This window comes from Puma concolor, chromosome B4 (genome assembly GCF_028749965.1).
Source record: "Puma concolor isolate L17-30 chromosome B4, mPumCon1.1.hap2, whole genome shotgun sequence".
Taxonomy (NCBI): domain Eukaryota; kingdom Metazoa; phylum Chordata; class Mammalia; order Carnivora; family Felidae; genus Puma; species Puma concolor.
In genome coordinates, this window is record NC_141673.1 from 89,098,160 (window position 1) to 89,125,172 (window position 27,013).

At 36.3% G+C, this 27,013-nt stretch overlaps 1 protein-coding gene across 3 annotated transcripts in view; it reads right to left on the reverse strand.

Annotated features, from left to right (window-relative positions):
• Positions 1 to 4,046: 4,046 nt before the first annotated feature.
• LOC112867300 (solute carrier organic anion transporter family member 1B3) overlaps positions 4,047 to 27,013 on the reverse strand; it is a 75,969-nt gene continuing 53,002 nt past the window's right edge. For all 3 annotated transcript variants that reach the window (XM_086713948.1, XM_086713949.1, XM_086713950.1), the window contains 5 exons: positions 25,345 to 25,510; positions 23,065 to 23,249; positions 17,268 to 17,332; positions 14,072 to 14,189; positions 4,047 to 4,317 (listed from right to left, as the gene is read on the reverse strand). In XM_086713948.1, the coding sequence (XP_086570074.1) occupies positions 4,110 to 4,317; positions 14,072 to 14,189; positions 17,268 to 17,332; positions 23,065 to 23,249; positions 25,345 to 25,510 (742 nt within the window). In that variant the 3' untranslated portion in view covers positions 4,047 to 4,109. The remainder of the gene's footprint in view (positions 4,318 to 14,071; positions 14,190 to 17,267; positions 17,333 to 23,064; positions 23,250 to 25,344; positions 25,511 to 27,013) is intronic.

Below are 27,013 nucleotides of genomic sequence, written 5' to 3' on the forward strand. Positions count from 1 at the left end.
TTAAACTGTATAGGACTGTATCATTAATATCAATCCTAAAAATAGACAAAGGATATTTTGGTGTTTATAATCTCACTTTTCTGTGACCTTTTCTCTTATTTTCGGAATATCCTCATGTTCTCCATTCCCATTATCACAAACCTGCTTCTAGAGAAAAGATTGGAATCTTACTCACACTATTACATGACTAATAATACATGATCCCTTCCAATTTAAGTGAAGACCAAGTGTTAATTCAAAAGAATAAACTTCTAATGATGGAACTTGGGGCAACATCAGGTTTAATAATGGAGATTGGTTTGGGGTCAAAGATCCATCTATGACTTAGGGGCAGGAGTGTTCCACAGTGTTGCTGAAAATGTACCACTTGCATAGTGATCTTCTCACTGGAATTTTTTTATTATTAATTCTCAATTTTTGGTAAAATATCCAAAAATACCTATGTTGAAATTGAAACAGAGATGAGAATGGTCCCCGTGAATGAGAGACAAGGACATGTTTATTCTAGAATAGTATTTATTATAGTGTATATTTTCATATGTTTACATGCCTGTTTCTCCAACTCTTTTGTGGGCTCCCATAGGGCAAAGACTCTGTTTCATAAATGTTTTTGTTACCTGTGCTTAGCATGTAGATGGCAGTCAAAAGATATTTTTAACATTTTGAAAAGTATTTCTTAGGGACACCTGGGTGGCTCAGTTGGTTAAGTGTCCCACTCTTGATTTCAGCTCAGATCATGATCCCATGGTTTGTGGGATTGAGCCCCATGTCAGGCTCTGTGATGAGAGTGCAGAGCCTGTTTGGGATTCTCTCTCAACCTCTCTTCTCTGCCCCTCCCCTGATCATTCTCTCTCTCTCTTTCAAAATAAGAAAATAAATGTTTTAAAATTTTATTTTTCATTTAAAAATATTAAAGAAGGGGCGCCTGGGTGGCGCAGTCGGTTAAGCGTCCGACTTCAGCCAGGTCACGATCTCGCGGTCCGTGAGTTCGAGCCCCGCGTCGGGCTCTGGGCTGATGGCTCAGAGCCTGGAGCCTGTTTCCGATTCTGTGTCTCCCTCTCTCTCTGCCCCTCCCCCGTTCATGCTCTGTCTCTCTCTGTCCCAAAAATAAATAAACGTTGAAAAAAAAAATTTAAAAAAAAAAAATAAAAAAAAAAAATAAAAAAAAAATATTAAAGAAAAATTTCAAAACATCTAAAGTCCCCACTCCCTATCCAATGACCTTAATGGAACTTTAAAATGTTTGCATATTGTTTTTATGAGTGGCATTTTTGGAGTTCATTTATTCATTCACTTATTCCTTCATTCAAAAATAATTGATAAAGCACCCGCTATGTGTAGGACACTGAGCTGAATGCTGGAAATAAAATAGGTAAAATGAGTTCAATTTCTACCTTCCTAGAGCATATGACTGTGAGGGAGACAGTTAACAAATCATAAATAGATGTAAAATCACTATTTTTTTAAGTCCTATGTTGCTACAAATATAATTGGAGGATTTTTAAGCAGAGAAGTCAGAGACACTGAAGGAATGGTGATTGAGCCTAGATCTGAGTGCTGAGACACAGTTAATTAAGTGGAAAAAAATTCAGAAGGAAGAAATATCATAGTCAAAGTTCCCCCTGCATGAAAATGGATGGGAATGTAAAGACAGGGTGCAAATAAAAAGTCTTAGTCTGTATACTGAAGTCTCTCTTCACAGCAGAAAGGCATTCTGCCACTAAATTTTTAATGTTTCTTTTCTAGATCTGATTTCCTCTTCAAATATATCGAATTTCCTAGGTTGGTGCTTTAGTTTGTCCTCTAAATTGCCATCTGACTTCTAAATCACCTACCTTTTTTCCATAATTTGCTTTTTTATCTTTTTCCTCCACATTTTCACAAATTTTCAAATTCAATTTCATCATTGATAAGGTTTTTTGGCCATTGTCTTCTTTTAACCTTATCCAATGTGTGTCTTAATTACACTCTTGCACTATTTTGCGCCCTTGCAAACTTTCCTTATTCATATTTTTGTAGAATTCCCACTCCCCTCTGCTTTCCTCTAGGATTTGTATTCCTGTTTAATAAATGCCATTGAATTAAGGATTAATATTCTGGATTCTTGGATTCTGAACTAGATCAAATAATCTGAGGCATATTTTAATGTTCTTTTCCTTCACTGCACATATCACATTTATAAATATAAATTTATTCTTTTAATTTATATCATTTTATAATTTTATAACAGTTAATTTTATAACATTGGTAATGTTTGTCTCCTTTAAAGTATAAGCTCCACAAGATAGGGTCCTTTGTTTTGTTTTGTTTTGTTTACTATTATATTTCATTTTGCTTGACAGATATTTTATACTTGAAATATATTTGACACTCAAAAATTGTCAAATAAATATTCAAGATGTTGCCTTTATTTTTTTATAATGCTTTAAAAAACAGCTTCATAATTTTCTCTATTTTTTGAGACAAGGTCACACCAGACTTGTAACATAGTAACTGAGCATGTTGGTGGTTTTTCCAAATCTCTGTTTGTGGGAGTAATAAATCTTCTCAGGGCTACAGTCTGAGAATAGTTGAATATACATAACTTGTAGGCTAATTCTCAGATTCTAGCAAGCATCATATTATGTGACTTTGTCATACTCGGGAATACCTTCTCCTATCCTGTGGTTTTCTGTATCTCTTTATCAGGGACTCTATATAGAATTTTTTTTAATATTGTTTTTAATTTTTTTAACGTTTATTTATTTTTTGAGACAGAGAGAGACAGAGCATGAACGGGGGAGGGTCAGAGAGAGGGAGGCACAGAATCTGAAACAGGCCCCAGGCTCTGAGCTGTCAGCACAGAGCCCGACGCGAGCTCGAACTCATGGACCGCGGGATCACCACCTGAGCCGAAGTCGGACGCTTAACCGACTGAGCCACCCAGGCGCCCCTAGACTTTTTTTTTTTTTTTTAATTTTTTTTCAACGTTTATTTATTTTTTTAGAATTTTTTTTTTTAAAGGAGATGTCTAGGATACATGAAAAATTGTTTTGAATCAGAATCTCTGGGGGTGGGTACATAACTGGTTTCTTTTAAAAAAAAGTTTTACAGGTTATTCTAATGCCAGAAATTGTCCTTTAACCTTATTGAGTATAAAAACTACAAATTTTTAGCAGTCAGTATAAAGCTGTTGTCACTTAACAAACACAATATTCAAACATTTGTTCTCATCCACCCTTATCTTATTTGTGAAAGCTGTCTCTTGGTGCACCAAAAACAAACAAACACACACAGACACACATACACACACACACACAAACACACACACACACACATGTAATTGAGAAACAGCTCGTAAGTTATCTGGTACAAACTCCATGTCTTCCGGGGAGCAAATGGAATGAAGATACATCTTGTAATGGGCTTTGGTTTCTCAAATTAATGTCAGTTTTCTTAATCCACTTCCATGGGCCTGAAAGAAACTTAACACATTCTGTAATATGCTGTCTGACAATCATAGCTTGCAAATTCTCAATTATGTCTACTTCTTTACTAGTATTTTAATGGAAAGTTGGAAGAGGATACATCAGGGGTTCATGGTCAAATGCAATTTCAAATTATAAATTAATGAGGTCTGTGAAATACATGACTTAATACATGAATGACAGATGTCATCATAGTATAAAGCCTCCATCACATTAACTTCATGTTTGAGTAACATGGGCCAAACTGGTTTTAAAAAAAAGTATTAGGCTTTTTTTTAAGGTTATTTATTTTTCTCCTTCCTTTTTACGTCTATTTTCTAGTTACTGGTTTTATTGAGTTACAATTACCTGGGCAAAAAATTTTTATTACATACTAACCATACCTCTCACTATAAATTTGTATGGATCATCTGCATTAATGTTCACCTAAAATGCATAGTCATACCCTGAACAAAGAGTACTCTCATTCCTTTTTATATATAGTCTGGTTCATTATGACAAATTCATAGGTGATTTGCTGTACCTTCATAAGTGAAGAGTGTGAGGACTCTCAGTGAAAAGACCAAGAACTGCTCAAAATAACATCCTACTACTTTAATACAATGTTAGTGTAAAACACAGCAACATATTCTTTTCTTCCCCTTACATATGTGCTTCATTGTCCGAAGAAGGTACAAAATATCCATCATTATTTAAGGGTTCTAAGTTTGCTTCATTCATATCTTTTCTTCCATTTTCTGATGCCTTGGTATATTTTCCTTGATATATTTTCTTCATAGTGAAAATTAATACAACAAGCAGAATAAGTGCTGAAAATCTTAAGCTCACAATCAAGCCCAAGTAGGTATTTCTGTTAAAAGAGAAAAAAAATAAATTTCCATTTTCAGTCATTTAAAACAATTTACAGTGTTGTTCTCCAGTATGCAGAAGACCTTAAGAGGAAAAAAAATGGGATTTGAAATTATACATAAGAATATTCAGTCAGCAATTCTAGTGGTTATTTTTACTGATACATAGGAGGGTTTTTAAAATTATTTTAAAAGGAATATATAAGCCACAGAAACTAAGCATGATTAATGATCTACCTAAATGCTTTCCATAAAAGTAAGGTATACTTGGAATGTTTAGCTTTCTCAAAGATGGATTAGTTCATGTGTAATGGAAAGAGACTATGAAGGAAATGAATTAACTAACAGATCATCAAATTGAATTCATTTAGATTGAACCAGGAGCCAAAGTTTAGTTTATAGGCTACATGCAGTCCACAGCCCATGCTGTATGGCCTAGTGGAAGTTTTGTTTTATTTATTTATTTTTTTTAGTTTTATTTATGTATTTTTTTGAAATTTGTTGTCAAATTGGTTTCCATACAACGCCAGTGCTCATCCCAACAGGTGCCCTCCTCAATACCCATCATCCACTTTCCCCTCCCTCCCACATCAACCCTCAGTTTATTCCCAGTTTTTAAGAGATTCTTATGGTTTGGCTCTCTCCCTCTCTTTTTTTTGCCTTCCCCCTCCCCCATGGTCTTCTGTTACATTTCTCAGGGTCCACATAAGAGTGAAAACATATGGTATCTGTCTTTCTCTGTATGGCTTATTTCACTTAGCATAACACTCTCCAGTTCCATCCATGTTGATACAAATGGTCAGATTTCATTCTTTCTCATTGCCAAGTAGTATTCCATTGTGTATATGAACCACAGTTTCTTCATCCATTCATCAGTTGATGGACATTTAGGCTCTTTCCGTAATTGGCTATTGTTGAAAGTGCTTCTATAAACATTGGGGTACAAGTGCCCCTATGCATCAGCACTCCTGTATCCCTTGGGTAAATTCCTAGCAGTGCTATTGCTGGGTCACAGGGTAGACCTATTTTTAATTTTTTGAGGAACCTCCACACTGGTTTCCAGAGCGGCTGCACCAGTTTGCATTCCCACCAACAGTGCAAGAGGGTTCCCGTTTCTTCACATCCTCTCCAGTATCTATAGTTTCCTGGTTTGTTCATTTTGGCCACTCTGACTGGCATGAGGTGACATTTCATTATGGTTTTGATTTGTACTTCCCTGATGAGGAGTGATGTGGAGCATCTTCTCATGTGCCTGTTGGCCATCTGGATATCTTCTTAAGAGAACTGTCTATTCGTGTTTTCTGCCCATTTCTTCACTGGATTATTTGTTTTTTGGATGTGGAGTTTAGTGAGTTATTTATAGATTTTGGAATCTAGCCCACCTACTGGAAGTTTTTAACAAAGCTACATTAAATTATCTTGCACACATGGTCGATTCTTATGATTCTCAGCTTTGGTTGCACATTAGAATTATACTAGGAGATTTTTTAAAATCCCATGCCCATGCCACAGTCCCTGAACAATCATATAAAAATTTCTGAAGATGGGACACAGATATTTGCAGTTTTTAAAGCTCCTCAGGTGATTATAATGAACAAGAAAGACTGATTGTCACTGATCTAGTAGGTTAGGAAACACTCACTGGCCTCATGACATTGTTAACTAATTGACAAGCTTTACACACAAAAAATATTTGAACAGTTATTAGGCTTAATTGAAGCTGAATGGATTCATAGAATTTTGAGCCATATAAGCTTAAATTTATTAAAATTACAATAGAATGTTGTGGTGTCCCACATATAATAAAAGAGATATTTTAAACCTTCAAATATATTTGTCTCATCCTTGGGTTATGTCAAGTAGTTCTACAACAATGTTAAACTTTTCAGAATTTCTATTGTTACTGAGAAAAATTAGTATGTGTTTCTGGTTATGTAACTGTTGCTAAGAAAACTTGAGTAAACTGGGTTTAGGTTAGGGATTGATATCATAATGTAGATTTCTACTTCTTGGAGTAGGAATTGTTTACATTATTTTTATGCTAGATAAAATGAATGAACAATTATCTGGTTACCTCAAATATTAAATCCAAAAAAATCATAAGGTGACTAGGTTTTGCTGTTTCTTCACTGGAGAACACACTGCTCTTTTTTAAAATTCCACTTTAGACAATGTCTAGGCAGTACTTTTCAAAGTACTTTAGGCAATGAACACAACTGACCAAAAGGAAAGTGATAAGGCCCTTGAGTGAGCTTCAAAGTGTTAAGAATTCTAAAGAGGGTTAGTTATCTCCAGCTGATTGCAATATTGCAAACTTCATGGCAGAAAGTAGTAGCTCTCTTAGACTGCCTTCTTTCACTTGGCAATGTGTATTTAAGATCCTTTCTAGGAGGAGGGGCCAACATTGTGGAGAAGTAAGGGGATCCAAAGTTCCCTCATCTCACAAAGTAGTGTTGAAGCTAAAGGACTTTGAACTCCAAGAGTCCAATAGGAAAAGAGACTGTGGCTTCCAGGGACCCACCAGGACAACCTGATGGGTCATAGGTGTGTGACTGTGAACTGGAAGAGACAAAATGAACCGAGGGGAGGGATCCCCTTCTGCAGAGAGACAAAGGGAAGAGAAGGAGCAGCTGGGGAAGCATAGGTCTGTATCTAGACAAGAAAAAAAAAATCACAGACTGGGACAGAGAAGGAGGCAATCTCTAACTGAGGGGCTTTCTCCGGACTGGGACTGGGGTCAGCTGCCTGGCCTGTGCCCACCAGTTAGGGATCACCTATTGGGCAGCATGGAGTGCTGCTTCCCCAGTACTGGGCGCACAGAGCGGGAGTTTGAATTCCAGCCAAGCACCAGGACACAGGAGTTGGCGGAGCAAGACAAAACGCCTCATTTGCAGCCGCAGCACAGTGAGGACAGCTCAAACAGAGTGGTTTGGGACACCTGGCCCATGGAGGAGAGACTGGGGTGTCACCATTTTCTCCTCATCACCAACAAGGTGGGACTTCAGCAATGGGCAGCCGGGGGGGGGGGGCACAGTGGAGGCAAGGCCAGCGCACACCATACCACGCCCCTCCGCACCTGATAACTGTGTATCTACTGGAGTGGGATTGATACTGATGAACCAGATGGCCCCTACTCCAGACCAGCGCTGTTGCATTGCCTGATTTAATTCTCAGACAATTCTTATTATATAGATACATTCTTCTTTCCTTTTCTCCTTCTTATCTCTTCCCTCCTCTAGTCTGGTTACTCTGGTTGCTGGCTTGTTTAAACAGACATATTTAATCCATTCTCTTGATACATGTTCCACATCTCTTTCTTTATTCTCCTTTCTCTCTCTCTGGATTAAGCCCTACAGTTTCTCTGTATGGATAACTTTATTTTCTTTTTCTTTTTCCCTTACTCCTTCTTTGTTTTTCTTACTCTTTCTCTCTGGATTAAGCCATATAGTTTTTCTGGTCAATTTTTATTCTTTATTTTTCCCCTCCCTTGTCATTTCTCTCTTTGTATGGGATAAGGCGGCTTCCATCAGTACCTCCTCCACCCTTTTATTTACTTGTAGCTCATGTTTGGGTTTTTTTGTTTTTGTTTTTGTTTTTTTGTTTATGCGTGTGTTTGAGTGTTTTTGTTTTCTGTGTGTTTTTTGTTTGTTTGTTTTCCTTTCTGGGGATACTTCAAGGAACAAATCAAAGCACACCTAGTGAAGGGTTCAAAACATCACTATGAGTAGGGAGATAAAGTAACCAAACTCACAACAACAGACAGCAAGTACACTCTCCAAAAAACACCTCCTGAAGGGCCAGGCCCTGGACAGTGTATTACCCCTCTTTAATATAGTAGTTCTCAGAGGCACAAGACACATAACAAGCTTTTAAATTTTTTTTTTTCAACGTTTATTTATTTTTGGGACAGAGAGAGACAGAGCATGAACGGGGGAGGGGCAGAGAGAGAGAGGGAGACACAGAATTGGAAACAGGCTCCAGGCTCTGAGCCATCAGCCCAGAGCCTGACGCGGGGCTCGAACTCACGGACCGCGAGATCGTGACCTGGCTGAAGTCGGACGCTTAACCGACTGCGCCACCCAGGCGCCCCGATTTTAAAACACATAAGGGACATAAAACTAGCCAAAATGATGAAACAGAAGAATTCTCCTCAAAAGAAATTCCAGGAGGAAAGGACAGTTAAGAATTGCTCAAAACAGATATAAACAGTATAACTGAATAATTATTTAGAATAACAGTCATAAGATTAATCTCTGAACTTGAAAAAAGCATAGAAGACAGCAGAGAACCTATTGCTGCAGAGATCAAGGAACTAAAAAATAGTCATGCTGAATTAAAAATGCTGTAAATGAGGTACAAAATAAACTAGAGGTGGTTGACAGCGAGAATTGAAGAGGCAGAGGGGGAGATTGGTGAAATAGAAGATAAAATTATGGAAAAAGATGAAGCTGAGAAAAAGAGATATAAAAAAAATCTGGATCACAAGGGGAGAATTAGAGAACTAAGGGATTCAATGAAATGGAACAATATATGTATCATAGGAGTTCCAGAAGAAGAAGAGAGAGAAAGAGGCCAAAGGTGTGCTTGAACAAATCATAGCTGAGAACTTCCCCAATCAGGGGAAGGAAACAGACACTGAAATCCAGGAGGCACAGAGAACTACCTTCAGACATAACTTGAATTGATCTTCTGCATGACATATCATGGTGAAACTGGCAAAATACAAAGATGAAGAAAGAATTCTGAAAGCAGCTAAGGATAAACAGGCGTTAACCTACAAGGATAGACACATAAGGGTAGTAGCAGACCTATCTACTGAAACTTGGCAGGCCAGAAAGGAGTGGCAGGAAATTTTCAATGTGCTGAATAAGAAAAATATGCAGCCAAGAATCCTTTATTCAGCAAGTCTGTCATTCTGAATAGAAGGAGAGATAAAGGTTTTCCCTAACAAACAAAAACTGAAGGAATTCATCACCACTAAACCAGCCCTACAAGAGATCTTAAGGGGGGCTCTGTGAGTGTTGTAAAGACTGTAAAGCACCAGAGACATCACTACAAGCATGAAACCTACAGATAACACAAGGACTCTAAACCCAATCTTTCAATAATAACACTGAATGTAAATGGACTAAATGCTCTAATCAAAAAACACAGGGTATCAGAATGGATAAAAAAAAGACCCATCTATTTACTGTTTACAAGAGACCCATTTTAGACCTGACAACATCTTCATATTGAAAGTGAGAAGATGAAGAACCATCTATCATGCTATTGAAAGTCAAAAGAAAGCTAGAATAGTCATACTTATATCTGAAAAAAAATAGATTTTAAACTAAAGACTCTAACAAGAGAGGAAGAAGGGCATTATATCATAATTACAAGGTCTATCCATCAAGAAGAGCTAACAATTATAAATGTTTATGCACGGAATACGGAAGCACCCAAATATATAAAACAATTAATCACAAACATAAACCTTATTGGTAAGAATGTGGTAATTGCAGGGACTTTAATATTCCATTTACAACAATGGGCAGATCATCTTTACAGAGAATCAGTGAATAAACAATGTCCCTGACTAGTATACTGGACCAGATGGACTTGACAGATATATATAGAACTTTTCATCCTAAAGCAGCAGAATATACATTCTTCTCAAGTGTACATGGAACATTCTCCAAGATAGATTACATACTGGGTCACAAAACAGCCCTCAGTAAATATAAAATAATTGAGATCATACCATGCACACTTTCAGATGACAATGCTACGAAACTTGAAATTAACCACAGGAAAAAGTTTGGAAAACCTCCAAATGCATGGAGGTTAAACAACATCTTACTAAAGAATGAATGGGTCAACAAGGCAATTAAAGAAGAAATTTAAATGTATATGGAAACAAATGAAAATGAAAACACAACAATCCAAACCCTTTGGGATGCAACTAAGGCAGTCCTAAGAGGAAAATACATTGCAATCCAGGCCTATCTCAAGAAACAAGAAAAATCCCAAATACAAAATCTAACAGCATACCTAAAGGAACTAGAAGCAGAACAACAAAGAAACCCCAAACCCAATAGAAAAAGAGAAATAATAAATATCAGAGCAGAAATAAACAATATGGAATCCAAAAAAAACCCAAAAAAACTGTAGAACAGATCAATGAAACAGAGAGTTGTTTTTTTGAAAAAATAAGCGGGGCACCTGGGTGGCTCAGTCAGTTAAGTGTCCGACTTCAGCTCAGGTCACGATCTACCAGTCCATGAGTTCAAGCCCTGCATCAGTCTCTGTGCTGACAGCTCAGAGCCTGGAGCCTGCTTCGGATTCTATGTCTCCCTCTCTCTCTGCCCCTTCCCTGCTCATGCTCTGTCTCTGTGTCTCAAAAATATAAAAACATTTTAAAATTTTTTAAAAAAGAAAAATAAGCAAAATTGATAAACCCCTTGCCAGAGTTCTAAAAAGAAAAGAGAGAAGACCCAAATAGATAAAATCATGAATGAAAATGGATTTATCACAACCAATCCCTCAGAAATACAAGGAATTATCAGAGAACACTATGAAAAGCTGTATGCCAACAAATAGGAAAACCTGGAAGAAACGGACAGTTTTCTAGACACCCACACACTACCAAAACTCATATGTGAAGAAACATAAAATTTGAACAGACCCATAACTAGTGAAGCAATTGAATCAGTTATCAAAAATCTCCCAGCAAATAAGAGTCCTGGACCAGATGGATTCCCTGGGGAATTCTACCAGACATTTAAAACAGAGTTAATACCTATCCTTCTCAAGCTGTTCCAGAAAATGGAAATAGAAAGAAAACTTCTGGACTCATTATGTGAAGCCACTGTTACCTTAATGCCTAAACCAGACAGAGACCCCACAAAAAAGGAGAACTACAGGCCAATACCCCCGATGAACATAGATGCAAAAATTCCCAACAAGATACTATCAAACTGAATTCAACAGCATATAAAAAATATTATTCACCATGATCAAGTGGGATTCTTTCCAGGGCTGCAGACCTGGTTCAATATTCACAAATCAATCAATGTGATATATCACATTAATAAAAGAAATGATAAGAACCATATGATCCTGTCAATAGATGCAGAAAATGCATTTGACAAAATACAACATGGTTTCTTAATAAAAACCCTAAAAAAGTTGGGATAGAAGGGACATACTTAAACATCATAAAAGCCATATATTAAAAGCCCTCAGCTAATATCATCCTCAATGGTGAAAAACTGAGAGCTTTCCCCCTGAGATCAGGAACACGACAGGGATGTCCACTCTCACCACTGTTGTTTAACATAGTGTTGGAAGTCTTAGCATTAGCAATCAGACAACAAAATGAAATGAAATCCATCAAAATCGGCAAAGAAGTCAGACTTTAACTTTTCACAGACCACGTGATACTCTACATAGGAAAACCCAAAAAGACTTCACCAAAAGACTCCTAGAACTGATACATGAATTCAGCAAAGCTGCAGAGTACAAAATCAATGTACAGAAATCAGTTACATTTCTGTACACCAATAATGAAGCAACAGAAAAAGAAATAAAGAAACTGATCCCACTTACAATTGCACCCCAAATCATAAAATACCTAGGAATAAACCTAACCAAAGATATAAAAGACCTGTATGCTGAAAACTATAGAAAGCTTATGAAGGAATTTGAAGAAGAGACAAAGAAATGGAAAAAGATTTCCTGCTTATGGATTGGAAGAACAAACATTGTTAAAATGTCGATAGTACACAAAGCAATCTATACATTCAATGCAATGCCAGTCAAAATTGCACCAGCATTCTTCTCAAACCTAGAACAAATGATCTTAAAATTATTATGGAACCACAAAAGACCCTGAATACTCAAAGTAATATTGAAGAAGAAGACCAAAGCAGGAGGTATCACAATCCCAGACTTTACCCTCTACTACAAACGTGTAATCAAGACAGTATGGTATTGGCACAAAAACAGACACATAAACCAATGGAATAGAATAGAGAACCCAGAATTGGACCAAAAAATGTATGGCCAACTAATCTTGTACAAGGCAAGAAAGAGCATCCAATGGAAAAAAGACAGTCTCTTTAGCAAATGGTGCTGGGAGAACTGGACAGCAACATGCAGAAGAATGAAACTAGACCACCTTCTTACACCATACACAAAAATAAACTCAAAATGGATGAAAGACCTGAATGTGAGACAGGAAACCATTAAAACCCTAGAGGAAAAAGCAGGGAACAACCTCTTTGACCTCAGCTGCAGCAATTTCTTACTTGACACATCTCCAAAGGCAAGGGAATTAAATTACTAGTAAAAATGAACTATTGGGACCTCATCAAGATAAGAAGCTTTTGCACTGCAAAGGAAACAACCAACAAAACTATAAGGCAACCGACAGAATGGAAAAAGATATTTGCAAATGACATATTGGGTAAAGGGCTAGTATCAAAAATCTATAAAGAACTTACCAAACTTAACACCCCAAAAACCAGAAATCCAGTGAAGAAATGGGCAAAAGACATGAATAGACACTTTTCCAAAGGAGATATCCAAATGGCCAACAGACACATGAAAACATGCTCAATGTCACTCCTCATCAGGGAAATACAAATCAAAACCACACTCAGGTATCACCTCACGCCAGTCAGAGTGGCCAAAATGAACAAATCAGGAGACTATAGATGCTGGAGAGGATGTGGAGAAACGGGAACCCTCTTGCACTGTTGGTGGGAATGCAAACTGGTGCAGCCGCTCTGGAAACCAGTGTGGAAGTTCTTCAAAAAATTAAACATAGATCTACCCTATGGCCCAGCAATAGCACTACTAGGAATTTACCCAAGGGATACAGAGTGCTGATGCATAGGGGCACTTGTACCCCAATGTTTATAGAAGCACTTTCAACAATAACCAAATTATGGAAAGAGCCTAAATGTCCATCAACTGATGAATGGATAAAGATGTGGTTTATATATTCGATGGTTATAAGTTACACCTTCTGTTTCCAATTTACCTTTTGTCTTTGAACTTTGCCTCAGTTTTGGGACACAGAGTTTTGTTTTTTTTTTTCTACTGTGGTTTTAGGGGCTAGGATCATACTGAGCAACACATTCCTGCTTCCTAGATAATTAAAAGTATTTCTACCAATATTTTTTATTCTAATACTTGTAGTTTCATATTGTAAATATATGTGTTTGATTAATGTGCATTTATTTTTTATGTAAGGTTAAAGTACTATTGCAACTATTTTTTTTCTAGATGACCATCCAGTTGTTTCCCCATGAATAGAAGATTGTAGAAACAACGTTTTTTCCTTTTTTTTCCAGACCTATGACCAGAGCTCCAGCTGATCATTTTATATCATCTTAGAGAAGCCAGAATGTCACTGAAAATAGTTTTCTTTAGTATTAGGAGAGATTTTAGAAACAACAACAACAACAAAAAAAAAACCTGAGTACAAATCCCAGATCTTTTTGTTATTTACTGTATGATTTTGAACAAATTACTTATTCTTTTTGAGTCTTTATTTCTTCATATTTAAGGAAAAAGGGAAAAAATGCATCTCCTACAGTTGCTAAGAGTATTAAAATGAGATACCATGCTGCCTGATACAACATGAATACAAAGTTCATTAAATGGTGTTTATAATCATTATTATACCGAAAATGACATGTCATCTTTTAGGAATTAATATAGTCAAAGGAAAAAATCAATTCAAGAAATATATTTATGACATCTTACCCATATAATCTGGAGTTATACAACCTGCAAAACCCTCGTTTCCCACAGCTGCTGGTAGACCACTTCATACATGTTTTATCAATCAGAGCCCCAAAATATATAGGAGCTGGAATTCCTCCTGCAACATGAGATGAGAAAAGGTCAATTCAAGGAACATGTTTCAAACATAACTATGTGATATTCCACACTGATACATTTTAGATTAAGTAAAATTGAAAATTTTAAAGCACTCTTCCATTGTTTTGACCTAAATTTACTCAATAATTGAGACTGTTAGGAATCTCAAAGGCTCAAATCACATATAATAGCATAGATATCTGTTATCTACCTCACCCGCCACACATAGGGAAGAGAAGATGGAACATTAAACGCATGTACACTCTGTTCTTATGATTCCCAAGTAACTTAAGCCTGACTGGTGAAAAGGAGAATGTTGTGAGTAAAACATGAAAGTTATGTTGGTTCGTACATAATTTTTCTTAGGCAAGGAAAGCTGAGGAATGGGAGTAGAATTATAACTTCACAGGGAAAGGTAAATGTTCTCAACTCAATTACTGCAAAGTCAGGAGAGTCTTGTACGCTATTTTTAAGAAAATTAGAAGGTAGGGGCACCTGGGTGGCTCAATTAGTTGAGCGTCCAGCTCTTGATTTCTGCTCAGATCATGATCTCACAATTCAAGCCCTGTGTCAGCCTCCACACAGAGTGTAGAGCCTGCTTGGGATTCTTTCTTTCTCTCTCTCTCTTTCTCTCTCTCTCTCTCTCTGTACCTCCACGGCTCATGCTCAATTTCTCAAAACTAAATAAACAAACAAAAAATTAGAAGGTAAATGCCAACACTAGCTCTTCCTCCGCAGACAAGCACAGGCTCAGCTTCACAGAATTCTAGGCATCTTGGCAGGTTGTCCTTTCTTGGCTTAGAGCTCCCCTTCCACTTTGTTGGTGTCATTAAAGCCCACAATCCTGCATTTTCTCTCCATTGATTGTGCACACTTTTAAAATCTCCTGAAGGAGCATGGGCTGTTCAAGTTAGGGCTGGTGGCTGAATTTTGTTTCTGTTAATGCTCTGATGACAATGATGCCTAGGTGTCTAGTGGTCTGTGCCTAACCCAGGTTTTATTTGTAGTGTACAGTTTTACAGAATGTAAAGCTTTTTAGAAATACATATGCTGCCTTATAGAAGAAGTGCCCATCTATTCCTACTGCTATTTTAATAAACTCTGAGATAAACTCCTAGTTCAAAGGACTAGTAATTTGAATAAAATTTTAGGGACATGCCAGTAGAGATCTATATTGCATATGGTGGAACTGAAGTGGCCAGTTTTTACTTTGTTCTTTTTGTATTTTGATGAGTGGCTGACAATTTTTATTTTGTTACATAAAAGTGGTAGTGATTCATATTTCACAAATTTTATTAATTCCATTTACTTTTAATTAGTCTCAATTTTATGAGAGTGAAAAATCGGAGATGACAAAATTCTGGTGTCTGGGCTAAACATATCTGAGGAAAACTGGTACTGAGAAAATGGGTGAAAAATTTGCAGCTTTCCACAAATTACAGCCACCCTTTGAAAAATGAAAAATGCATGCCAATAATTTATTTTCCCCATATAATACCACCAGTCTGGCCAAACTGACCAAACTTAATGCATTAAATGTTTTAGGTAACAACCTTGGTCTTAAGTCATTACTAGAATTTTAAAACTTCAAATTATCTATTTTTTGATTATCTTTTTCAGTTTAATGATTCTCTATGGACTCCTCACAATTTACACATATTTTGTATTCAAGAAAATTATTTGTGAAAGTTCACTACTCAGGATGCACTTTTTTTCTCCCCATAAAAGCAGTTAGGTTCTATTGCACCATATATTGGACACATCAAAATAATGTGCTCAGTTAGGATGGTAAAATTCCTTGCTTTCTGTTTTATGGCATTAGAATAATTTCCTCTAGTCTCAATCTTATTTCAGAAATTAAGGAGGAGTGCTTGCATCCACATTCTATTTCATCTGCTAGCTTCTATGGCTTAGCTTCTAGGAGTGAGGCATCTCCATCATATGTGGAGGCAGGAAGCTTCTAGGACAGACAGAGCTGTGAGATTAGAGAAGAACAGAAGGAAGGCTGGGTCGAGAACTAAGTGGGATCCTGCAGCACCTCCATCTTCTTCTCTCCATGTGTTTTGCATTCCCTCTTTCTACATTTAAGGATCTGTGGCCTTCTCAAATATACTTCCTGTACAACTTCTCCAATGCAATTAGCCATAGAGTTATGTTTCTTCCTTTTGCTTGCACGGATCCCAGGGACTGGCCCCTCTCGCTTACTTTTCCTTCTGCCATCAGTGGCTGCCTCCAGGCCATGGTCAGTCTTCTACCCCAATCCCTAGAGGAATGGTGCTCTTTTCCTACTTCCCAGGAATAAGCATATTATGTTAATACATCTTACAAAGGGGCTTGCACAGGAGTTAAGTTAGGAGTTGTTGAGCTAGCAAGGGAAATCTGTGTGGTATAAATGGCAAATGACAACAAGGGGAAAAGGGCGATATCCTATATCTTGTACTAATCACCTCATTTGAATATTTAGAAATAGGACTCTAACCTCTGAAGTCTACAGCCCTACTCTTTAACAACATAAAACACTATTTCCTGAGCTTTCTTTCATTCAGAACACTCCTTTAGTCCCAGATGTTCAGTCCTACCATTTAGTTCCCATTTCCTCTCTCATTTTTAACTTCTGATAAAGGTTAGGGTCCCCAGCCTTAGAGAAGAGGGAAAGCAAAAAGTCTGTTCCTGTTGTTTCACACAATCTCAGCCTGACCGGATACCCTGTACTTCCAAGCTGTTTTGGGCATTAACGTCTTTGTGTAGAAGGAAGGCCCTCCACTTTGCCTATTAGAAGTAACATTCCTAATTCTAAAAGTAGAGAAACTTGGGGGATCACTTATCTTTGTGTTAAAAAGAGTGTAAAACAAATATGATGACTCTTTGTTCTAGTTAAACCTTGACGTTAACTAGAATGAACAAATTCTCTTTTAAGTTACTTAGTTTTCCTCTCATTTTTTATTTACAACAAAAATAGAAATTATTTTGAATTGTAACTTCTAAACATTTCTTATAATTGGAAATTAATTATATTCAGTCTGTGAGCTTTGGCACGAAAATTTATATCTTAAATTTTTAATCTCTATATTTAGCATACCTAATGCTCGTATAGTTAGTGAATGGAAACCCACTGCAAGGGATTTCAGCTGAGGTTGAACATTTCTGAAATAAAATAAGGGCAAAGAAACATTAAACATCTCCAAAATACCAAACCAAGTTCAATACTTAAACATTTCTTGGGGCTCCTGGGTGGCTCAGTGAGTTAAGCATCTGACTCTTGATTTCAGCTCAGGTCGTGACCCCAGGGTCATGAGATCAAGCCCCGCATCAGGCTCCGTGGTGAGCATGGAGCCTGCTTAAGATTCTTCCCCTCCCTCCCTCCCTCTCTCTCTCTGCCCCTATTTACTCTTTCATAAACAAACAAACAAACAAACAAACAAACACTCAGTGGCATTGTTCTTCATGATCAAATGAAAACCCTCAAGTGAATGGCTGACATTTCAAGTTGTCTTTCAGTTGTTTTAAAACGGGAACATATGAGTGATAATAATTATTATTCTCTTATTTTTCAATATGTTGAGATTTCAAGACAGTTTAGCATTTTCACAATTGATCCTTTGAAATCCTATCAGTTTGTGATTGGAACAGACTTTATTATGCCTACAAAGAAACAGATCTCCTGTGACCCATTCAGTTGACACAGGCCACGTGATACAGCCGATGCTTTTATTGAGGTCTTGGTGTGAGGAGAACTCTTTTACCATCTTATTTCTGCCATTTCTGCTAAAAGCAAAGTTCACTAATATGATTCATAAACCATGGAATATAACCAGGAGGGTCAAAAAAGATACCTGTGTATTCTAGTGTCTAATGTATGTAAATGGCATTTTAAAGGGAGCAAGCACATTTGTATCCTCTCTTTTAGAAATTAACTCACTCTTCCATTTAGAAATTTCTTTCCACCATTCCATTTTTCTGTGTCCAATGAGATGATGACACTACCATACCTGTGATAGCCTAATACATTTCAAGTGAAATGAATTATCCAGCAGTAATGGCAGGATAGGGAGGAGTTGACTGTTTCTATGGAACATTTCTATGGAAATACTTGATTAACTAATACAAATGTTTTTTTTTTTAATTTGAACTGTTTGGATGACTGTATTTGTTCATAGAGATAAGCAGACTTAGTCATTCAACAGATGTCTAAGTGTCTCCTATGACATTCCATGCTAGTTCTTATTCTTGAATAACGAGATAATGGTGGTTCATATTGAATAAGTGACTTGGAGAAATCATGTAACCTCTCTTAGTATCAGTTTCCATATTCCTGAGTCCCTGGGTTCCTACATGGTTTAGTCATTCTTTAATCACACCCAGTCTCTTGTTCTTACAGCACTCAAACTCTTCCGTTATATCCCTTGTTACCAGGAAAATCTTTAGATCATATGTTCTTAGGAAATTTTTCACTTTCTTGTTCTAACAAAGCCTGGCTTCCCCCTGATGGTTCTCTTTCCATGCAACTCTTTCAAGTGGGGGCTGTTTTTCTCCCACAGCCTGCCGTCTCACTGGGCCTCAAGAATAGATGTCCTTCTTGCCTTTTCCTTTCCTTGTTTTTTTACTACCTGCAGACCCTAGTGCCTCCTCTGAAAGACCTTTAACTTTCCTCAAGTATTGTGCCATTCTAATATATCATTCTCTAACTTACTGGCTGAAATATCTATGGACTAGCACAACACTCCCCGCCCCTGCATCTTTCCTTGGCAGTTTTAGTGCTAGGCTGTGATTTTTTTCCCAAAACTATATCTGCCACTCTTCCTAGTTATTTTAATAATCCATGTAAACCATCCTCTCAAAGCTCTGGCCTACATGTTTCTTGACCTCTTCACCCATTTGGGGTTCTCTCACCCACTGCATGGTCATGCCAATCAGTACATACTTCCCTAATTATCAGCTTTGAGCTCCCTTCTTCCTAACACCTCTTAACTTCACTGTATCCACTAAACCAACTCCAACAAAGTTCAGACCCACAGGGCTCTTCAGGACCTTGCCACCCTCCACCTTGTCCCCACCCATCTCCATTTTCACCGCCTCATTTCTTTCCTACCATGTTCTCTCATTATCATCCTTCCTTTCACATACCTTAAACTTTCATGTCCCTCTCATTTGTTATTGTCCCAGGCAAGCAAAAATGCTTTCATCCAACCCCTACCTTTTTCATTCGACCCCTCCAGAGCTGTGCTGACTTGAGGGAATCATTCAAACATTCTGACTAAGCTCATTTTAAATTCATAAGTACAACCCCCCAGGGCCTCTGGTACAATCCTACTGTATTTTACTAGCCCACTTTCCCAGTTTATTCTCCCAACCTTAAAGATTACTAGTTCCCACTTTCTGATCTCATTTCAAGCTACTCCTTTTTCCTCCTCTCTCTTAGTTGATTACCTTGCATTTTATTTAGCAGAAAAAGTAGAAGCAATCAGAATAGACTTTCAATACTCTTGTATGAGTAAAGCTAAACATGTAACTCTTTTTTTTTTACTCACATAGAAGACATTCCTTTCTGTTATAGAATAAACTCCATGCACTTGTTCATATCCCCTTTCACCTTCCCCTGTCATGTTCCCTTTCTTTCCTGTACCATCAATTTCCTTAAACTTTACTGGATAATTCTCATCAGTACACAAGCATGCTATAATATCTAACATAAACAGAAATCTTGACACCACACCCTTGCTAGCTTACCACATCTCTTCTCTGCTTCTTTATATAACATTACTAATATGAAGGATTTTCCCTGAGTATCTGCACTTCCCCTTCTTGCATTTTCTCTTGGTTCTTTGCAAAACAGCCCTTCTTTCCTCCCATCTTTATGCATTACTTTTGTTAAATCTAGTGACAAGTACATAATGAAATCCAACAATTACTTCCTAATCTTTAACTGCTATGACACACCTTCTTGGTTTCTCTCCAACCTCATGGAATCTCTTTCCTAGTTTCCTTCAATGGATTCTCCTCCCATTCTTGGTTTATGAGATTAGAGTGCCTGGGTCTTGGTTCTAGAATCTTATTTCTATCTGTATTCAATCTTTAGAAGGTCTCAACATTGCCAAGATTGTAAATAACATCTGTGTGTTATTCATTCCAAATTTAATGTCTCCAGCTCCAATATTTCATCAATAGGCATCTCAGACTTACAGGGATAGAACAAATTCTTGCTTATCCACTATCTTCAACTACCCCTCCTTAGTCTGCCTCAGTTTGTTGAAAGTACCACCATCTTCTCAGAGCTGAGCCAGAACCTTGAGATCATCCTTAAATTTTTCTTTTTACATGCCACATTCAATCCATCAGCAAATACTATTGACTTGGTTTTAAAAACAGATCAAAGACAAACTGATATCACCTTCTAATTCCTTTACCATCACTATCCTCAATCAAATTCCCATCCTGTGAAGAACTATCAAAGCCTTCCATTCTCCCTGATTCCATCCTTGAGTCCCAAAAACTTGATCTCCACACAACAGCCAGAGTCATCTTACAATTGGATAAGTCAGGTGTATAATTTTAATGCCTAATGGCTCTGCTGGCTTCTTAATACAATTAGAATAAACTCAAAAGTTGTTACTGTGACCCACAGGGTATGTTTTATCTGGACCATGCTCTTCACTTGTACCCAGATCAGCATAGCTTATACCCTCATTTTTTATTGTGCTCTCTTATCAAGTGAATTCCAATGCACAATATTTGAATTATTATCATTTATTTGCCCCACTTCTATATTCTTAGTCTGAGTTATTTTTCTTCCTAGTGCTTAATACTTCTATTTTACATATTTACTTGCTTATTTATTGTTTCTTCTTTTATACCCATCCAGTCTTTCACCCTCACTGGAAGCTAGTAAAAGAGGAGCCTTTATCACTTATGTTCATAGTTCTGTCTCAGCTCCTAGAATTGTGTCTGACACACAAAATGAATATAATGAATGAGTGAATATAATCATTCCTGCTTAGTCTAGTTTTAATAATAGCCTTATGATGTAAGCATTGGAAAATCATTAATAGACTGAAGTTCATATTTTTATTCTACAGTCTGCTTCACAAAAGTTTTCTTTCATGAAAATTAAAGGCTGGTGAGAGATCAGTAAATGTTTTTGATGGTAATGTTTATCTTAACCACTTAATAAGGTAAAATATAAATGTCATCAATGATGAAACAGTGTTCTCTAAAACCCTCTATTCACTCTGCAAAGATTTTAAATTAAAAAGCTAAGACTTAGGGGCACCTGGGTGGCTCAGTCGGTTAAGTGTCCGACTTCAGCTCAGGTCATGATCTCATGGTTCATGGGTTAGAGCCCCACATCAGGCTCTGTGCTGACAGCTCAGTGCCTGGAGCCTGCTTCAGATTCTGTGTCTTCCTCTCTCTCTGCCCCTCCCCCTGCTCTCTCTCTCTCTGCAAAATAAATAAACATTTAAAAAAAATTAAAAAATAAAGCACTAAAACATTTTTTTTAAAAAGCTAAGACTTAGATAAAGCTAATGCAGAATTTTGAGGGAGTTTTTTTTCTGATAATTAATGTGTAATTTGGCAAATATGGAAGAGTTCTGTTTTTGAGCAGACATTTTATATTAAGGTGGAGACATAGCTGTAGAATAAATTAGCATAAATAATTTAACAAGATTTGGGGTAAGAATAAAATTTAAACAATTATAGATTCTGTCTACTCATGTATATTCATTTTAACACAACTTATCACATTTGTTTTCTTTCCCTTCCATGTCATGTTGTTGGCTGACAGTGAACTTGTGGTTAACTACCTAGGTCCTAAAAGTATAATTTGGATGTTAACCCAGGTTACCATATTTACACCTGTATATTTTTGAGATATGCATGCAAGTTTTAATATGTATTCAGTTTTAGGTAAATGAACAATTAACTTCATCAACATGGTCTGTGTGATCTTCTCCCTTCCTAACTCTCCAATCTTATCTTATGTCATAGCCCTCTTACTCAGTATGTTCCAACCAACTCAAACACTCCAGTTCTTTCTGGTCTTGAAGAATTGGCACTGATGCTCTTTTTCTATAAAGTTCTTCATTTGGCTAATGTTAACCTATTCTTTAGACTTTAGGATTCAATGTTGCTTTTTTTGAGAAGTCTCTGAGTCCTCTTCTCACTGCTCCTCGCTTCAATCCTCAATTAGGTTTTCCTCTTTATTTTTATTTTCTTTAATGTTGTTCTTTTTCCTTACTAGTACTGATGACAGTTTCTAATTATGTATTTATTTTTAAACTTATTTTTCTTACATCATTATTTCCTGTAATATTCTAATGTGTATCTGTTTTATTCACCATGGAATATTCTTCAAGCATGGTGTAAGTATTAGTCTAATGAGTGAAAAAAGGAATGAATTCTGCTCATATATTTTTTTCTTATCTATGAGGGTAATTGAGAGACCAAGTCAAAAGCAATTTTGAGGGTATATGAAAACTTTAGAATATTGTAGATGGTTTACATTACACAGTCTGGCTCCCAAATGTTTTCTTTCAATTAAATCAATGGTTGATTCACTCTGACAGGCTTATCCTGGTGTAAGGCATCTCAAAATTAGAAGTTCTTTTAGAATCACAACATGGATTTTTTTTCAGAATTGAAGTGATTTTCAGTCACTCCATGTCACAAAATTCTTCATAAGAGGAGAAAATATGAAATCTTTTTATCATTCATTATGGCATTGGAGTATCACAATAATCCTAAGAAAATGCATTCTTAGAAAATTAAAATGTAACAAAATATAAATTCATGTTCCTAATATATTATGGAAAATATGTACATTATTAGGTGTGTTTATTGTCTAAATATACATTAAAGTGCTTTTAAAAAGTCATACTTACTTAAAAACCAGCATGATAGTTGGGGTGCTTCCCAATGAAGAGAAAAAATAATTCAAGACTTGCACCAGTACATAAATATAAAATTTTTTTGTACAATGATTGTCTCTTGGGCATTCACCCAAATTCACTGAATTATTTTTGTTCTGGACACCAGTTACTTCCACACAACTACAGTTATAAAACACCTAAAAAATAGTTGTTGAGATATTACAGAATATATTTGTAAATTATGACTGGGTTATAAATCATTTCATTTTAGCTAAAGAAGTCTCACCCATCAAGCTAAAATGTTTAGTTTTTAAAACATACAGTTGTTTAATAGATGAAAGGCAAAATTGTTTCCTCTATTACTCTAGAAAAAAAGCAATTCACTATTAACATTTAACTCATTCCTAATTTAAAAATTAGAAAAGAATAGAAAAATTAATGTTTGAAACTCTGTAAATAATTTCTCATTAATATAAATTCTTTTAAATAATTTTCTCCCAGTCACTTTTACTTTCTATAAAACATCTAGTTACTCTCCTTAACAATCCTACTAAGTGTCAGAAACATCTTCTGGGGAGAGGCTACTCAGAGAATCCAGAAAATATAGTTTTGTGGGGGGCAAAACCTGGAGCTACCCATTAGAATTGGGGCAGAATCTAGGGGAATAGGAACTATGCAGGCATACTGGAACTACTTTGTACAGCAAACACAACATCCAAGAACATAATGACAGATTAGAGGATAGATGATGTTATCACCGGGGAGGTTCAACACAACAGAATACCCTAATGAATAGAGCACAGGAGAAGAAATCTTAGGAACAAATGATTTTAGAGATTTGATTTGGCAGGCAGTTTATTTATATAGGTGGCTTAAATAAATCCTGTTTTAATGCTAGGCTAAAAAAATGGAAATTCAATTAAGCTTAAACTTCTTAGTACTCTAGACTATTTATTGAAGAAGGAATTGGAAGAGAATTTGAATCAGTACTTATCTGATGATCAAACTTTACTTTTTCACTAGGAATAATATGGCGGAATCCTTTATGTATCAAGCCTATTGACCAATATAACCAAACTCAGGTACAAAGGACGTTATTTTGAGTAATTAGGAAGGGATGATTTCTTACTAAGGATTTGGTAAAAGAACTCAGCAGTAATCCCCAAATGTTGTAGTAATGCCAGTATTAAGAAAATGTCTCCACAGTACACAGAGTTCTCTTTAGGATTCTAACATCATGTCTCTTCCAGGCCTTCACTAAGGGGCCAAGTGGGACCATGGATTAAACAGGGCATTCTCAGTGAAAAGCACTAGAGCCATGAATATAAAATAGGGGTTTTTAAGTATAGTCCTTGGATGTTAATTTATGGCCTGGCTTCAAAACTCTGCGTGCTTTATTCTTCAAATTCTCAGTATCCTTCAATAATACAATTAGTAGGGTTATGGACAAGGAAAAGATGGAAAAAGTTTGAAAATCAAAGACAGAAATGTGTGGAAGAGGGCAATGATTGATCATAAGCTGATTATATTGCTAATGTTGGTGATAAGAAAATGGCTCCCAACTTTGTGAGTACTCAGTAGATTGTAAGTAGAATACCTGATCTCCAACTACTGGAAATTAACCCAGAGAATTAGGGAGAACCCATAGTTTGCATGGAAGGGAATATTTTAAGTGAAGAAGGATATGGTATTTCTATGGAAGTTGTCTGGAATAGGTAGGCAAATGACTAAGTTATACTGGATAGAAGTGCTGCCCTTGGAGGTATTAAAATTGGAAGCCAAGAATTGGATAGTCAAGTGAGCATGAAGCCTTGATTAATTTTTTGGAAAGTCAAAAGGGTGGTGAGCCTAAAGGCAATTTTGCATATAGATTGTTGTACTGGAAAGGCAGAAAGTACTGACAAATTGTTGGGTCAGGACTTTCCCCTAACTTCTGAAGGGTAGAGGATAAAGTAACCCTAATTGAATCTAATTAGTCAAATGAAGTGCTTCCTAGAGATCTTAAATGCATTTAAATTCCAGACAGTCATATTCTCATAAATTAAAGGGGGAAAGTAGGAATAATCTCAATGAGAATTCAAGCAACAGAAAAACCCATTTGTGTTTCAAACAGGATTTTATTGGAGGTTAAACACAACCCCACAACTATCACAATGACAGACAATACTGGGAGTCTTTTTCTTTTATCTTTTTACTGGAGACTTCACTTTCAGAAAGATTTGATAAGTAATAGGTAAACCAAATATGTGATTTTGATCAAGGAGAGAAGAGAAAGTAAAAACAAATACTCACTATAGACTTTTTATTGCCACTTGAAGATTTGCAACCTGCTAGACAAGGTGACATGTAAGTTACTCCATTGGCTCCACAGACAGGTTCCCAGTGACTTTCATCACAATTGCAGTCTGAGTTGCAATAAGAAAGTGGTACATTTATGTGAGATGCCACTGGATTATTTCTGGAAATATAAGGTAGACATATATCAAAAAGAGAGCGAGAGAGAAAGAAGAAGGAGAAATAGGAGAAGGAGGGAAGAGAGGAGAGAAGAGAAAGGAAGGGTAGAGTAGGAAAGGGAAGCAAAGGGAAGGGAGGAAGAGAGGAGGGCACGAGGGGAGAGGGAGAAGGATGAGGAGGGCAGGGAAGGAGAAAGCAGAGGAGGGCAGAAGAGAAACAAGGAAAACAGTTGGGCTTTAACCAGAGAAATTTGATGAATGATGATGCAAAAATGGCATTTTTAATACTGCTTATTAACTTAACACATACCCCCATCTTCACCCAGACATAATTTATGACCTAGAAAAAGTAAAACGTAAAGAAAAAAAAAGATCAATAAGACTTAGATAGGAGATCTTTGTGATCCTACCAAGAAATAATTCATTAAACAAGTCACTTCATTTTTCTGAGACTCAGTTTCTCTTCAGTAAGGTGATAAACTAAAGTTCTCCCCAGCTTACTATAAAGTCCCATGAATCTGTTAGTGTTACTTAGTTTGAATTTTAAAATCTATATTTCAACTACATAAGAAAATAATTCAATATGGTCAAAGCAGAACTCCTAAGGATCAATTTTTAAAAATCAAGAATAAAATCACTCGAAAAAGACAAGAAAAACTCCATATAATTTTTAAATGCAATGACAACAGGCTTTAAAATGATGGACTATAAAACATGGTTGTATTTATAAGATATAATTTCATAACATGGCTAAAATTATAAAATGGATTATTTGTATAATTTAATTTTCTGCTTATAGATTTTTAAAATTATGCTTTTGGTTTTGATAAAAATCTTGATAACATTTGAGAATTGATGAATTATCTTTGAATAAGATACTTGTGACTACTCTTCCTAAAACAGTTTTGCCATTTGTAAGTCAGAGATAATAACATCAATCGCATAGGGTCTTTTTGGAAAAAAAAAATTAATAAGGAAGTTCTCAAGTTTTTATTCTCAGTAGCCCTTCATAGTATTGAGGACCCCAAAGGTTTTTTGTTCAAGTGGGTTATATGTATTGGTATTGGTATATATAGACTCTAATTAGAAATTAATACTACAAATGTTTAATACATGAGAATACACAAGCACACATCATTAGCCACCAGACTGATGTTATCATTACATTATTGTAGCCTTAGAAAATATCACTTTACACTCATGAGAAAATGAGAATAAGAAAGACAAATACCATTCTGGTATTATTATAAAAATAGTTTAGAATCTGCTAAGACTTCAATAAGGTCTCAGGGACTCCTATTGACCCTCAGGCCACATTCAAAGAAACTCTGCACTTACTTATATTTTAAAAAGTTAGTTCTGTTACTAGCACTTCATAAATGTTGAATACATCTATTCTATTATTTACTATGATTAAACTATGATTTTCATGAAGGCAGCGATGTATCCTATAAATCTTCTTGATCTTTAAGGAGGCACTCAGTAAAATTACTGAAGGAAAATAATCC